The sequence below is a fragment of the Lontra canadensis genome, unplaced genomic scaffold (genome assembly GCF_010015895.1).
Source record: "Lontra canadensis isolate GAN:19392208 unplaced genomic scaffold, GSC_riverotter_1.0 scaffold7, whole genome shotgun sequence".
Lineage (NCBI taxonomy): Eukaryota > Metazoa > Chordata > Mammalia > Carnivora > Mustelidae > Lontra > Lontra canadensis.
The window spans coordinates 36,813,431-36,828,446 of NW_022631001.1; the positions used below are offsets into that span (position 1 = coordinate 36,813,431).

Consider the following 15,016-nt stretch of genomic DNA (forward strand, 5'->3'; position numbering starts at 1 on the left):
GATGCTCTGACTAACAAAAGGCTTTGTAATTTGGCTTTGGGATGAGTGTTCTCAAGAGGGTTTTCTTGGCCTGAGGAAACTTTCTGCTTATGGTCAACAGAATGGATCCATGATCAAAGTAGCTTTGCAGAAGCAAGAAGCATATTTCATTCATTTATTTCAACATCTCATCTCTCTTGGGTAAGAAGAGACTATAAAAGACATCTGTAGGGTGGTCTGAATTTTATTCTTTTGTGCAAGACTGGGTTTAGAGTAGATATTTCTTTGGAAAGTAATCTTGGCCTAGGCCCACACCATCAAGAAAGCCACATCTATATTCTGTAGAGCTGTGGACACATGGGCCCCTGCTTGGGTCTGCAGTCATGTGACATAGGGCAGATCATGTGACCCTAATCCTCCTTTAGTGTGCTTAGCTGTAATGGAGCCAAGGGATCCCTTTCTCTGTGAAATAGGGCCCATCAAAGTAAAAATTACCTTTTGATTGAGTAACGTTGATGAAGATAATCAATAGAAAGGGATCAAAATCCACTGGTACTGTTTCATTGTTAAGTGTTGTGGACTTCACATACAGGAACGCTGGGCTTCAGGGTTCAACATCTGCGAAGCCCGCTGAAAATACACAGCAGAGTGGGTCAAAGGAGAAGCAGTCTGTCTGTGCAGTCCGAGATTAAGGAGAAAATATGTGCTGGCCAGAAGTAATTTTCAACCTCCAAATATTCTTTCCAGATTCTAAGATCCTGTGTTTGACATGTTTAAGAGAGAGATACAACAGCTGAAATTGTCTTTGTTCAGAATGTAGGAGACAGTTTCGTCTAGACTTTCAGGAAAGATAGAGAATGACATTTTCAGAACAAATCAAAATAGATTTTTAAATTCTCTTTTTCCCCTTCTGGAAGAGGACTTGACATGCTTTTCTGATTTGAATTTGGTGGGTCTATAAATGGCTTCAGTCATTTGATACAAAACTAGGATAAAATGAGCCATTGAGAAAAGTTACTGAAAATGCCATTACTTCCCTTTCTTACCTTAACAATACTATTAGCCCCACCACCAGCAGCACAACAACTGATATTTATTGAGTGGTTTCTAAGTATGTGCTATGCTTTTGACATCCTTTTTTTTTTATTTAGTTCTCAGAGCAATCCCATGAGCTATGCGTTATTATGAATGCCAGCTTTCCAATGATCAAACTGAGGCACAAAGAGGGGGGTGACCTGCCCAAAGCCACACATAGGTGGCCAGGCCAGGATCCAACGTCCCTTGAACCTGCTGTCCTCACCACAGCACTCATGTCTTCTTTCCCAACAGGGCCAGCATCGTACAGAAACGCATCATTTATTTCCAAGATGAGGGCTCTCTGACCAAGAAGCTTTGTGAACAAGGTAAGGCCTGCAGGTGGGGGAGGGGCCAGAGAAACAGAAGGGGGCTCATTCTGCCTGACCATGCAGCGGCAGGACTTACATGACGGGCTTTCTGAACTTCTCCAGGTTCTGCTTCCTCCCGTAGTGCTGATTTTTAATCTGGCTGTGCAGTGGATAATTGGATCCACCGTAAGCTCTTAATTACTCAGCTTGATTCCCTGGGTAGGAGATAATGTACCTTATATTGGTGTCATCTTCTTATTTTTGTGAAACAGTGATGATTCTAGAGAGGTTCCTTGGAATAATTCACAGGACTTAATTAAGAAATGCACAACTGTGTACCTTTAAGATGTGTGTAATGGTTTTCCAGAATAATTGCCGGCAGAACTTGTGTGGCAGCTGGGCAACATGGGGGGATTTTACCCAAGAAAGACGGGTGCAAGGAGGACTGCCAAGGGGTCACTGACCTTATGAATGTTCCACGTTCAAGGACATGGCCCTTAGATTTGCAAGCTTACTGAAGCTCTCTCCTTGGGCTGAAGGCATTCTAACAAAACTCACGGAGATCAAGTAGACTGGCAGGTCAAAGAAGAGGCTGGGATTCAGATCCAGCCTGGGTTTGAATCCTCCCTCTGCCCTTCCCAGCGATGTGACTTAATATATATATAAAATAGTACAGCACCTCCTTGGCACATAGTAAATATGTGTGTGTGTTAGCTATTGTTATCTGTACCCGAAAGCTTGTTTATTAATCTATCATAAAAAATTCAGACCTTAAACATCTGAATGTGTTTACAAGTCATTAGAGAACTAAATAAAAATAGAAAATGTTCTACAATTATATATCTTAACTGTCTAATTTCTATTCATCTTTGCAGAATTTTTATTTGCATTTACAGCAGTTAGCAATTTGAGAGAAATAATCTTCTCCAATTCTAGCAAATCATAAGCTACTAAGAAAAAAAAAGGTTTATAAAGGTCTTCTGGGAAAAATAATAATAATAGCTAATATTTTTCGCAGGCTGCTGTATGCCAGGCACTATTCTAAGCACTTCACGTGCCTTGCTCACGTGCTCTGCACAGCAGCTCTATAGGGTGAAGAATGTTAGATCGTCCCTATTTTATAGACAAGACGTGTGTAAAACAGAAAGTTTTAAAAGCTCACTTGGCATCATACAGCTAGTGGTCAGGGGCAGGGTTTGGACCTAGGAGCCAGCACTCTTAACCACTTCCTTCCTGTCGAAGGGACTACATTTCAAGACATTGTGCCAAAGCATAGCTCCCTCTGGATGAGTGAGAGCAGAAACGAGGTCCAATGTGAAAGATGACTTGGAAAACGTGAAAAGAGCAGAGGGAGAGAATGAGATGCCCTCCATTTAAAGTTATCCCTGTCAGGCCAGAGAGCTAGAATCTGGGCACCAGGTCCCTGGTCAGCTTCCAGGTGGATGGGACCACACATGGCTTTGGGGGTTTTCCTTTTCGTCGTTAATTGCCCACAAGTTCACACAGCCTTTTTTTTTTTTTTTAAAGATTTTATTTATTTATTTGACAGAGATCACAAGTAGGCAGAGAGGCAGGCAGAGAGAGAGAGAGAGAGGAGGAAGCAGGCTCCCCGCTGAGCAGAGAGCCCGATGCGGGGCTCGATCCCAGGACCCTGGGATCATGACCTGAGCCGAAGGCAGAGGCTTTAACCCACTGAGCCACCCAGGCGCCCCCCCACTGAGCCACCCAGGCGCCCCTTCACACAGCCTTTTTGCAAGCACAGAACATCCTGACTGCTGACACTCTTTGCTCCCGAAGTACGGTCCACTTCCTGCCCTGTCCCCATGAGATGACGTCCAAGTCCCTTGAGTTGGAGTCAGAGCGCTCTGGGTCACAGGTTTATATAAACCGCCTCTAGGTCTACACCCACAGATGACTAAGCACAGCCCCTGCAGTCTGGTTTTGTTAGTTTGTCATGCAGAGGACAGCCTTGTTTCCCAGATTTGAAGATTCTTAGGAAACACCTTGTCATCCCCACCTACGGAGAGTAATCATTAACTAAAGTGCATTTCCCGGAGCCTCAGCCCTGATGTTGTGTGAAGCCATACAAATATGCAAATTATGCAGATGCCATGTCCATCGAATGGCACCGAGTCTTTATGGGTTATCCCTTCTGAAGCGGAGATCCTATCAAAATGACTAAACATGTCTATATAGAAAAAGATCATTTTCCGACAGCAACTTTGTGGACCCAAAAAAGGCCCTACAGGCCCTGAGTTGAAGGATCTTAATGTGAAGTTGTAGATCATCCCCTGGAGAGAGCAGACCCATGAGGACATCCCACAATTAGCAAAGCAGATCGTATTAAGAAAGTCTTTAATTTGTAAGCAGAGAGCAAAGGGATTTCTCTTAAATGTGTATACCTACCTAATTATCTCTAGCTCTTTCATTAAGGTCTTTACGTTCTCCGCTTCCTTGGTGAGTCAAATCAAATCTATCAAGGAAGGGGAGAAAGAAACCAGTATCGAGTGTTTTTCCTCCGTTGAAGCTGGGCATCCATAGGGGGAAAAGTAACAACTGCAAACACAAAAGGCAATGGCAATCATTATTTTTTAAAAGAAACATAAAACATTAAGTTATCTACAATTAGGGATGGGGAGACATAAAATATTCAAAAAGGTGACCTATAATAAACACACGGACTCCCATGCTTACTTTAATACCACATCACGAATGATGAAGAGAGAAAGACAGAGGGAACTCAGGGAAGGGAGGAAAATGTCGGAGAGAGGGATAAGGAGAAAATGAAGACTAAGGGGAGAGCTGAAAAAGGAAGAAGCTGGTGGATAGAGTGTGGAAATGAGAGAAGGGGCAGCTGGGGAGATCAGCATGGCCAGAAGTCCCCCATTGTAGGGCAGACCCTACTGCGGTTAGCAGAAGAGGGGTGATAAGATTTTACTTATTTATTTGTCAGGGGAGGGAGAGAGAGTGCGAGTGCACACAAGCAGGGGAAGCAGCAGGCAGAGGGAGAAGCAGGCAGGGGGAGCAGCAGGCAGAGGGAGCAGCAGCCAGGGGAAGCAGCAGGCAGGGGGAGCAGCAGGCAGAGGGAGCAGCAGGCAGGGGGAGGAGCAGGCAGGGAGAGCAGCAGGCAGAGGGAAAAGCAGGCAGAGAGAGAAGCAGGCTCTCCACAGAGAAGGAGCCCAATGCTGGATTCGATCTCAAGACCTTGGGATCATGGCCTGAGCCGATGGCAGAGGCTTAACCGATTGAACCACCCAGGTGCCCCAGAAAATCTAGTTCCTTTTCAATAGGCTTTTTTCCATAGGGAACAGTATGTCTGTTTTTAGTTTCAAACTTGGGCCTTATTTTTTAAATGGAAGCTGATTTTCCTTTGGAATTCCACAAGATTTATTGTAAGTGCATTCCCCTGAACTTCTGAATATATCTTTAAACTTACTACCCATATCTGAAAAGATATTTTCGGAAAAGATTGAGAAGGTAAAGCCACCGATTTGCCTTATTTTATTTTATTTTATTTTATTTTATTTTATTTTATTTTATTTTATTTTTTGAGAGATTGCTCCCTCATCACATAGCTCCAGGAAGCTACAGTTGAAAGCCCAATACATATCTCTTAGCTTGGAATCCCTTTTCCAAAGCTAATTTAGTTCTTTTGCAACACAGTTGGTCATAATAGCAATAACGGAAGAGGAAAAGGAAAAAATCCTTAAGAGTTCCTAATTTACGCTGCCTTTCCTGAAATATATTCAACAGGGCTTGTCCCTATCAAAGTAGCTGACGCAGGAGTGGTACCTGGATTTTGTGTGTGTTAAGCAACAGAGAGCCTGTCCCCAAGCACAGACAATGTGCAGGCTTCTTCCAAGTGTACAAAAGAAAGATCCAGACTAGGATTTCTATTTTGGGTGCTTTCAGACCTCTTCTTTGGTGCCGCCATTTAGAAATCCTGGAGCTCGACAGGGAGGTCATTTTTTTAAATGCACCAGCCTTCACTTGAAAAAGCATAAAGAGAAACACACACACAAAAATTACTCTCATTGGTGTTTATACAGAACGCCATCCAGTCCTGCCCGTAACACCTACTAACCCCATGACCTTGCACTGGTTACCTAATTGCCTCAGTGTACTAACCTGCAACATGGAATTAACTAAAGTACTTACCTCCTGGGGTTGCTAGGATTAAATGAGACAGTACCTGGAAAGAGAGCAGCACCTACAAGGACTCTATACAATGTAGTTATTATTACCTATTTCATGCTTTTATCTCCATCCTGGAGCACGGAATTCTCTTCTACCCATCACTGATTTTGCTCGTTCAAACCAACGGAACCCAGTGAAATCCACAAGGAAGACTTGTAAAATGCTCTCCCTGACACTTGAAAAGATTTTTATACTGTCACTGATCTTTATATAATATTTAAGAATAAATGTCCAACTTGTAAAAAAAAAAAAAAAAAAAAAGGAAGAACCTTTATGTTAATACCACGGGAGAAACCAAAGAAAAAGCAGCTGAAACACGTTGCATCTGTAAGCCATTGTTTTGGTCTTGCAGGAAGCAGAACAGACTGAAAGCAACAAAGCACAGTTAGGGATGTGGGTTGACAATCGGAAATAACTGAATTTATTCATGTAATCTCTCTTTCCCCACTTATCAGCTATCCACAGATAAAAATGGGGGCAGAGAGGGAATCTTGTTGTTTTTCCTGACCGCTCCTGTACTCAGAAGTAAACTTGAACTTACCAACATAGCCCTAAACCCCCACCCCTCCCAAGTCTCTGAAAGCTTGATAAGAAGGGATGTGACTATAGATGCATTTTTTTTTTTTTAAAGATTTTATTTATTTGTCAGAGAGAGAGAGGGAGAGAGAACGAGCACAGGCAGACAGAATGGCAGGCAGAGGCAGAGGCAGAGGGAGAAGCAGGCTCCCCGCCGAGCAAGGAGCCCGATGTGGGACTCGATCCCAGGACGCTGGGATCATGACCTGAGCCGAAGGCAGCTGCTTAACCAACTGAGCCACCCAGGCGTCCCTAGATGCATTTTTTATAATAATGTTCGGTAATCCTTTATGTCTGTCTACTTGTTCTCACTGCTCCTCTGCAAAGTTGCTTCTTCTGGTCCTGGCAATTTGGCCCCAGAGAACATTTCTTAGAGAAAACACACACATGCATATTCCTCTTAAAATCTAGTAGAAAAATCCTATTGTGGGAAAAAAGGATAACTGAGTCAATTTTATCCCTGGTTTCCTAACTGTTCAGCCTTATTGGTCCCATGGGTCTCCTCACATTGTTAAAGCAAAAGTTCTGAGTCTTTTTTATTGGCAGAATATAATTACCATACTTAGAGGTATATGAAAATCCTTTATAGCCCAAGTACTGACCTGGTTCTGGGTGTTGTTAGTCAGTGGAAACCGCACCTCATCTTCTTTTCCCAAGCATTGAGGACAGGACAGGACCAAGAGAGTGCTGCCTTATAAGTGACCCACATTGGTTTCCTAACTTAGTGATTTCCCTGTTTCAGATTCCATGTTTGACGGGGTAACTGACAAACCCATCTTAGATTGCTGTGCCTGTGGAACTGCCAAGTACAGACTCACATTTTATGGGAATTGGTCCGAGAAGACGCACCCAAAGGATTACCCTCGTGAGTAGAATAGCCACTTCATGGATTGGGGGAAGGTGTGCGGTGAAGTTCTTTCTGGTTGTGGGGTACACCAGCCGAAGTATGTTGGGTCTGTTTGCTTTTAACAGCTGACTCACGAAATACACATTCCCAGGAAGTGAAAGTCATCAAGATAAGCAGATACAATACTGGTATGCTTTGAGCTTTCGTTAGGTAGCGTTGTTCTAATCTGTGATTTAAAAAAATACTCCTAAAGTCATGCTGCTTCTCTTCAGGTCAAGCGTTTGGTAACCTTGGTCCCCCTAAAGAGGCTGTATCTGTGAATCACACAGTAGATCTATCTGTGCTGGAAATAAGTGACAAGAGGGGGCTGCTCTTGACTCCACAGATCAAGGTCAACAAACATTCAACACCCTCAACCATAATGTTGGTAATCTATCTGCACACCCTTTCCCTACAAATTCCAGGTATCACCTTAGAATCCTTCAGGACATCGTGCTCCAGATAGCCAATACCAATCCATGGGAGTTGTTAGGAAGCCCCAAACTTGCTAATTTTGAGTAGATCCTTAATCAGGACCCTAGAAATTCCCTTTTATCATACCGTAGTCTCAAAAAATGCCTAGCATATGCCAGGCACCATGCTAAGCGCTAGTGACATAATAGCAAAAAAAGACGCAACCCCCATTCTCATACAACTCAGAGATTCATGGGGAGACTGGCATTTATCAAATATTCACACACAAAAATGTGAAAATTCTAACAATGAGTAGTGGACCTACTGTGTGCCGAGCATTTTTACATATGTTATGTCATTTAATCCTCAAAATGTGGATGAGCTCACTGAATATCAGAGAGATGTCATGATTTGCCCCTAGTCAGACGTGAGTAGTGGATCCAAGATTTGAAAAGGGATTTGTCTGGTTCCTTGTCCTGCCTTTAAGACCCAGTAATGCTCATTCTCTCTTACTGTGGGTGGTGGGATGTTGGTGTGTGGCACTGAACATGATTTTTCTGTTCATTGTCTGTTTTATTCTTGTTCATTTCACTTTGGAGTTGCCACAGCTGGGAAAGACGCGCAGAACTGGGAGGAGATTAAAAAGAGGGATTTGGGTCAGCCCCCCAAAAAAGGGGGAGCAAAGGGTATGTGGTTGGGACTTATGAAGACCTGGTCCAGACCGGAGCCTCCACGGTTCCCAGGCAGCCCACCCAGCGGGGACTTGGCAGATCAAGAGCTCTCTTGTTTAATTTCACCCACATTGTAATCAAGACTTGGGATCTTAGAAGCATCTTACTAGTTCATTCTTCTCACTCTGGGATTCAGTTTGATTTGCTTCAGCTGGTGAGGGAGACCTGCATGAACAAAGTTGGACTCTTTGCCCTGGGCGGTGGGGGGGACCACTTGGAGCAAGGATGATGGGAAAAAAAATGTCCTCCAATGCCTCCAGTCCACTAACCCAGAGGAAATAAAATGTTAGGGGCCCATTACTCATATTCCATAATCCTAAGGAGCTTCTGTGCTGTTCTGTTCTTATTCCCCAGAATTTGAAAAAAAAAAAAATACTGGCCACTGTTTCCGGGTCTGTGAGCCACATCAAGTACAAATCTGTACAGAATTTCTGTGGAACTGTTGGGCGTTTCTTACTAACGCAGACGTGAGCTCTAGATCCCCCCAGGATTGTTCCATTGTCAGATGTCAGTGTATCTTAATTTTGGGTTGGAAAAATTTGGTCACTATGTACAAAGGAGTGTTTATCACATTGGACTGTAATTATTTCTTAAGGAATCTTTCTTCTCCATCAGGCAGAGGAGTCCTCTGGGACAAAAGCCATGACACGCTCATCTTTCATTCTCAATGCCTTGGAAGTGCCTGGTGCCTTTCCAAGTATTATATACTGATTGTTGAACCCAGAGTAGCAGTCACTGAGACCTAGGAGGCAGATTTCTAGCTCCTGTCGAGTCACCATGGCCAATACTGCTGAGCGATTATAGACCAGACCCTCCTTAGAGGGAAAGGTGCTCAGGACTGGAGTCCAATGGAAGGGCACAGAGAGGGTCTAATAAGGACTTTGAAAATTCCATGCTGGTGGAAGTGATTTCTACTAATCTTAAGTAATAGATGACTTTCCCTTTAGGGCTCCAGGTATGATCTTGTCTTGATAACCAATCCTTGCCATGAAGCCCAATTAGGCCATAAAGCTTCCCAACCATGGTGGAAATTGATAAATGTCATGTCCCGCTCCCCTTTATTATTACTCATCCCAAATACCACTTTGTCCACAAGGATCTCAGAGCAGCAACTCTCAAGCTTTATAATTTCAAGATGCTTTTTGCATACTGAAAATTTATTGAGAACTCAAACATCCTTTTGCTTATATGGGTTATATCTATCCAAATTCAATGTGTCAAAAATTACAGATGTTTTAAAATACTACTTATTAATTCATTTAAAAAGTAGCATATAATGAATTAGCAATGTTAAACTCATTATATATTAACATATTTTATGAAAATAACTATATTGTCTAAAACAAAAGAAATTTAGTGAAGGACCCTCGTTTTACATTTTTGCAAATCTCTTTAATATCTGACTTAATTAGAAGACACCTAGATTCTGATATTTGCCTCTGCATTCAACCTGTTGTGGTATGTTTTTTTGGTTGAAGTGTAAAGAAATTCTATCTCAGATATGTAATTGGAAAAGGAAGAATATTTTAATGACTTCTTCATTAATTACAGATAGTCTTCTTTAATACTATACCAAAACCCTACAAAGGGTAGTTTCTTTTTTTTTTTTTAAAGATTTTATTTATTTGAGAGGGTGAGAGAGAGAGAGCAGAGGGCACAAGCAGGCAGAGGGAGTGGGAGAAGTGGGCTCCCCACAGGGCAGGGAAATGATTTGGAGCTCCATCCCAGGACCCTGGGATCATGACCTGAACTGAAGGGAGATGTTTAACCCACTGAGCCACCCAAGCATCCCTACAAAGGGTAGTTTCTTAAAGGATAATTACAGTGTAGAACATGAAACCGTATTAGTGAACTTGTACTCTGTTACATTAAAATGCATTGCTTTACTTTGCACTTGGAATGAATCTTTTACAAATAAATGATTTTGTGACATCATACATTGGTCATTTGGAAAACACTGGTTTAGCAAGTTACACAGGTGGTCCAGATGTAGAGACATTTCATTATACAATATCAAAAATCACATTCATTAATATCACTTCCAATCTCATTAGAAATGTGTTTAAGAGGGGCACCTGAGTGGCTCAGTGGGTTAAGCCTCTGCCTTCGGCTCAGGTCATGATCTCAGGGTCCTGGGATCGAGTTCCGCATTGAGCTCCTCATCGGGCTCTCTGCTCAGCAGGGAGCCCACTTTCGCCTCTCTCTCTGCCTGCCTCTCTGCTTACTTGTGATCTGTCTGTCAAATAAATAAATAAAATCTTTAAAAAAAAAAAAAGAAACGTGTTTAAGTATTGGAAAGCTACCAGATTCATAATGACAGATATAAGTTTTCCAAAATTCTTTTCTTTTTAGGATTTTATTTATTTATTTGACAGAAGACAGCCAGAGAGGGAACACAAGTAGGGGGGAGTGGGAGAGGAGGAAGCAGGCTTCCCGCCATCTTTTCCACTGGACCATGTTATTTAAAAATTACTAGTTATTAAATCTAATCACATAAAAGACCACCACTCTGACGCTCGGCAACACTCTCATTTCTTCATATTTTCATCCACATACGCAGTTGCACATTTGGAAACATTGCATCCTACTTTGCATCCTCCCTGCTGAACAGGGAGCCCCATGTAGGATCCCAGGACCCGGGATCATGACTTGAACTGAAAGCAGACGCTTAACGACTGAGCCATCCAGGCACTGCAAGTTTTCCAAAATTCTAAGTTTTGCTTGAAAGTTTGAATTTTCTCCTTGGCAACACATCCTGTCCGTTGTTTTCCTTGAAATGACATGCTCACTTCATTTTTGAGAAAATGTCTACCACATTCTCCAGTCTGAATAGCCATAATTTGTCTGTCATTGGTTCTTTCAAGTAAAAATGATGTTTATGAAAATAAAAGTGTCCAATCCAGCTTGCAAGAGCATTTACTCAAGACCAGCATCACATCCCAGTATATAGGGAAGTGTTTCGTGGATATTCCCCAGTTAGTCACACAGAATGGGAGAAAACTGTGTACTCGGATGTACAGAGACTAATAGATAACATTAATAATTCTTATTGTTTCATCAAAAATATTCCAAAGTGAAGCTGACTCTTTACATTGTTCACGGCCATTCCTGGCAGTGACTGTGGACGCCATTTGAGGCCACTGCTTGGATGGGCACTAAGTGACAGTGGTTCACACAGTACCACTTTGACACCACCAGGGTGAATGCCAACGTGTGGCAAATGTCTTGGTATCATTGTGAAAATAGTTTTCTCCTCACAGACTCCCTGCAACGGCCTCAGGGTCCCCAGAGGTCTGTAGACCACACTTGGAGGACCTCTGCTGTAGCGCAGGATAGCAGCCTAAGGTGTCTGTCCTTCCGTTCTCTTTGGGTGACTTGCCCTGGAGAATTTGCATTGGGCTCTTCAAGAAGATCTGGCAACACACTTGTTCTTCAGTCCTCACTTGTGGGGGCCACACTGCTATCCATGATGGCTCCAAATGCTATTTCTGGGGTTCCCTTTCTTAGAGAACAGGGGACTCTGCATCCACCACAGCCCCCTCCCTGGGAGATGCTAGGTGTGGCGAAATCAGGAAGGCCAGGGGACGGGCCAGGCTGACATCCCCTCTCCATTGTAATGACATAAACCTCTGCTGGCCATCTGGAAATCGTGAAATCCTTTTAAAACACCCCCAACTGGGTTGTTTCTAGAAATCCGTTTTGAGGCTGGAGCATGCAAGTTCTACCTCCTAATTTTATAAGTGAAAAAAAATGTGAAATGCAAAGGACTCAGATCACATAACCAGAGAGTTTCAGAAACAAAATCAAAGCTCAGCTCTCTTGATTCCCTTTTGCCTTCTTCTGGGGGCTGTCACAAGGCAGTCTTCTCTCCTCTGCAGTGAAATTAAATGTCTTCTACACAAAGCATCTTTTCAGCATCTGCTGTACCAATGTGGACTCAGCCGATACTAAATTCCAAACAGCTTTGCCCCACTGTACAAAGACCTCCTCTACAGATCCTGACTTAGAAGTCAGAAAGGGAAGGTCTGGATTCACTGAGCCTGAACAGACTTCCAGAGCCCTGGAGTGTTAGAAGTGCCAGCGAGCTCCCCCAGTGTCTGTCCTCAGCAGTCTTTAGTACCCAGCAGTGGTCCAAGAGCAGGCATTTTTTATAGGAACATGGCGACCACGCAGGGTCAGCTCAGAGGGACGTCCCAGGGTTTGCAGACATGCTCTGTCTTTGCCAGGGGACTGGGACTTGCCTAACAGATGCTGAGTCACTTTGCTCACTTACTCTGAACACGGCTCCTAGATTTGTTTGCTGTTGTTTTTTTAAGATTTTATTTATTAATTTGAGAGAGAGAGAGAGAGAGAGAGCATGAGCGGGGGGGTGGGCATAGGGAGAGGGAGAAACACACTCCCTGCTGAGCAGGGAACCCCATGCGGGACTCAATCCCGGGACCTGGAGATCATGACCTGAGCCGAAGGCAGATGCTTAACCATCTGAGGCACCCAGGCGTCCCAAGCTCCTAGGTTTTTTGACAAATGCCTCCACCCTGTAGAGACTCTCTAATGTACCTTGATGAAGTAAATTGCACAATGCTCCCCATTTTTGATATGGTATCAGTTTTAACGCTGTTTAACAAATACATATTGGTGGAAGGAACTTTTTCTGGAAGCCAATTATTTTTGTTTCATTTGAGGACACATTGCCTACAATATAAACATGGCCACTGGGAAAAACACCCTACAGTATCAAAGTTGCTTTTACAGTGAAACTTGGCCATCTTTTCCACTGGACCATGTTATTTAAAAATTACTAGTTATTAAATCTAATCACATAAAAGACCACCACTCTGACTCTCGGCAACAGCTCTCATTTCTTCATATTTTCATCCACATACGCAGTTGCACATTTGGAAACATTGCATCCTACTTTGTGCATTTGGTTTTGTTTCCATAGTCGTAATTTGTTATACCAGCTTGCTCTAAACCACTTATCTAACTGTTCTTTTATTGAACATCAAGTTGATGTCAGGTCTTTTGCTAACATGGAAAGCACTACAACAAAAAAACTTTTTTTAAAAAAGATTTATTTATTTGAGAGAGAGAAAGAGAGGAAGGGGAAGGGGGGGGAAGAGACTTCTCCAGCAGATTCCCCGCTGAGCGTGGAGCCCCACACAGAGCTTGATCCCATAACCCTGAGATCATGACCTGAGCCAAAATCAAGAGTTGGCCACTTAACTGACTGAGCCACCCAGGCGGCCCAAACAAAACAAAACAAAACAAACAAACAAAAAAACTGCAATGAAGTATTCTTCTTCCCTTTGTCCTTCCTTTAAATCATTTCCTTGAAATAATTTCCTAAGAGCCAGACAGCCCGATCAAAAAATATGTACTTTTTACAAACGTAGTGATCAGAAGGGGCATGTGCACCCGAATGTTTATAGCAGCAATGTCTACAATAGCCAAACTATGGAAAGAACCTAGATGTCCATCAACAGACGAATGGATAAAGAAGATGTGGTATATATATACAATGGAATACTATGCAGCCATCAAAAGAGATGAAATCTTGCCATTTGCGACAACGTGGATGGAACTAGAGGGTATCATGCTTAGCGAAATGAGTCAATCAGAGAAAGACAACTATCATATGATCTCCCTGATATGAGGGAGAGGAGATGCAACATGGGGGGTTAAGGGCGTAGGAGAAGAATAAATGAAACAAGTTGGGATTGGGAGGGAGACAAACCATAAGTGACTCTTAATCTCACAAAACAAACTGAGGGTTGCTGGGGGGAGGGGGGTTGGGAGAGGGGGATGGGGTTATGGACATTGGGTAGGGTATGTGCTATGGTGAGTGCTGTGAAGTGTGTAAACCTGGAGATTCACAGACCTGTACCCCTGGGGGAAAAATAAATATATGTTTATAAAAAATAAAATTTAAAAAAATGTACTTTTTATGGGCTCTTAAGACATTTTGCCAGATTCTTGTCCAAAATATTTCTATCAATTCACCATGTTACCAATAATGAATAAATAGATCTCTTTCCCCCAGCCTTCTCAGCATTTAACTTAATGTTTTCTGTTTGGGTTTTGGCAATTAATGGTTATAAAAAATTAATCTCATTATTTTAAATTGGCATTGGTTTAATGACTTACACATTTGAATGTTTCCTCGAGTTTATTGCGTTTGCCTTTAAAACCCCTAGGCACTGAGAGGCATCAAGCCTGCTTTTGCTCAGTATCTCCTCAGGGATCAGCTCATTGTCTGATACTTTGAAAGCCTCTAATGAATGAATGAATGAATGAGAAGCAGTTACAAAATGAGCAAGGAAGAGGGTGGAGAGAGATGAGTGAAGCCTCTGAAGAGATTGGGGCAGGAGAGAGAGGACCTTATAGGGCTGCTAAGTGGGGAGCAGATTGGATGGTTCTGGCAATAATTGGGAAGGTCGGTGAGGCAGCCATTACAGTGATGGCGCTAGCTCGGACTAAGGCGGTGGGTGTGTGATGGAGTGGATGGACGGACTGGAGATAGCTTTCAGAGGTAGCTTCTGTCACGCATTAGATGCGGGGGAGTGACAGAGAAAAGCATCAGAGCCGACAAGCACTCTTGCTTCTTAAAATATTCCTCAATATTATTGTCTCTCTGTTTTTGCAAGTGATCATGAAATCATTTTATCAAATTCTGTAAAGGATCCTGTCAGAATTTTAAATGGGATTGCACTAAATCCCTCAATTACTTTTGGAAGAACTGTTAACTAAATTGATAGTATTGAGCTTGCTGGGTTTCTTCCCATTTATGGTAAAATAACGTGTGGGTTTCCGCAGCCCAGCGCCTAGAACGGTAATGAGTCACAGGTGGA

At 42.8% G+C, this 15,016-nt stretch overlaps 1 protein-coding gene across 1 annotated transcript in view; it reads left to right on the forward strand.

The window, feature by feature from the left end:
- The window catches only part of SPON1 (spondin 1), a 253,873-nt gene that overhangs the window by 104,914 nt on the left and 133,943 nt on the right, over positions 1–15,016 (forward strand). Inside the window, exons 4-5 of the mRNA XM_032853529.1 lie at positions 1,309–1,382; positions 6,880–7,002. Of these exons, the coding sequence (XP_032709420.1) occupies positions 1,309–1,382; positions 6,880–7,002 (197 nt within the window). The remainder of the gene's footprint in view (positions 1–1,308; positions 1,383–6,879; positions 7,003–15,016) is intronic.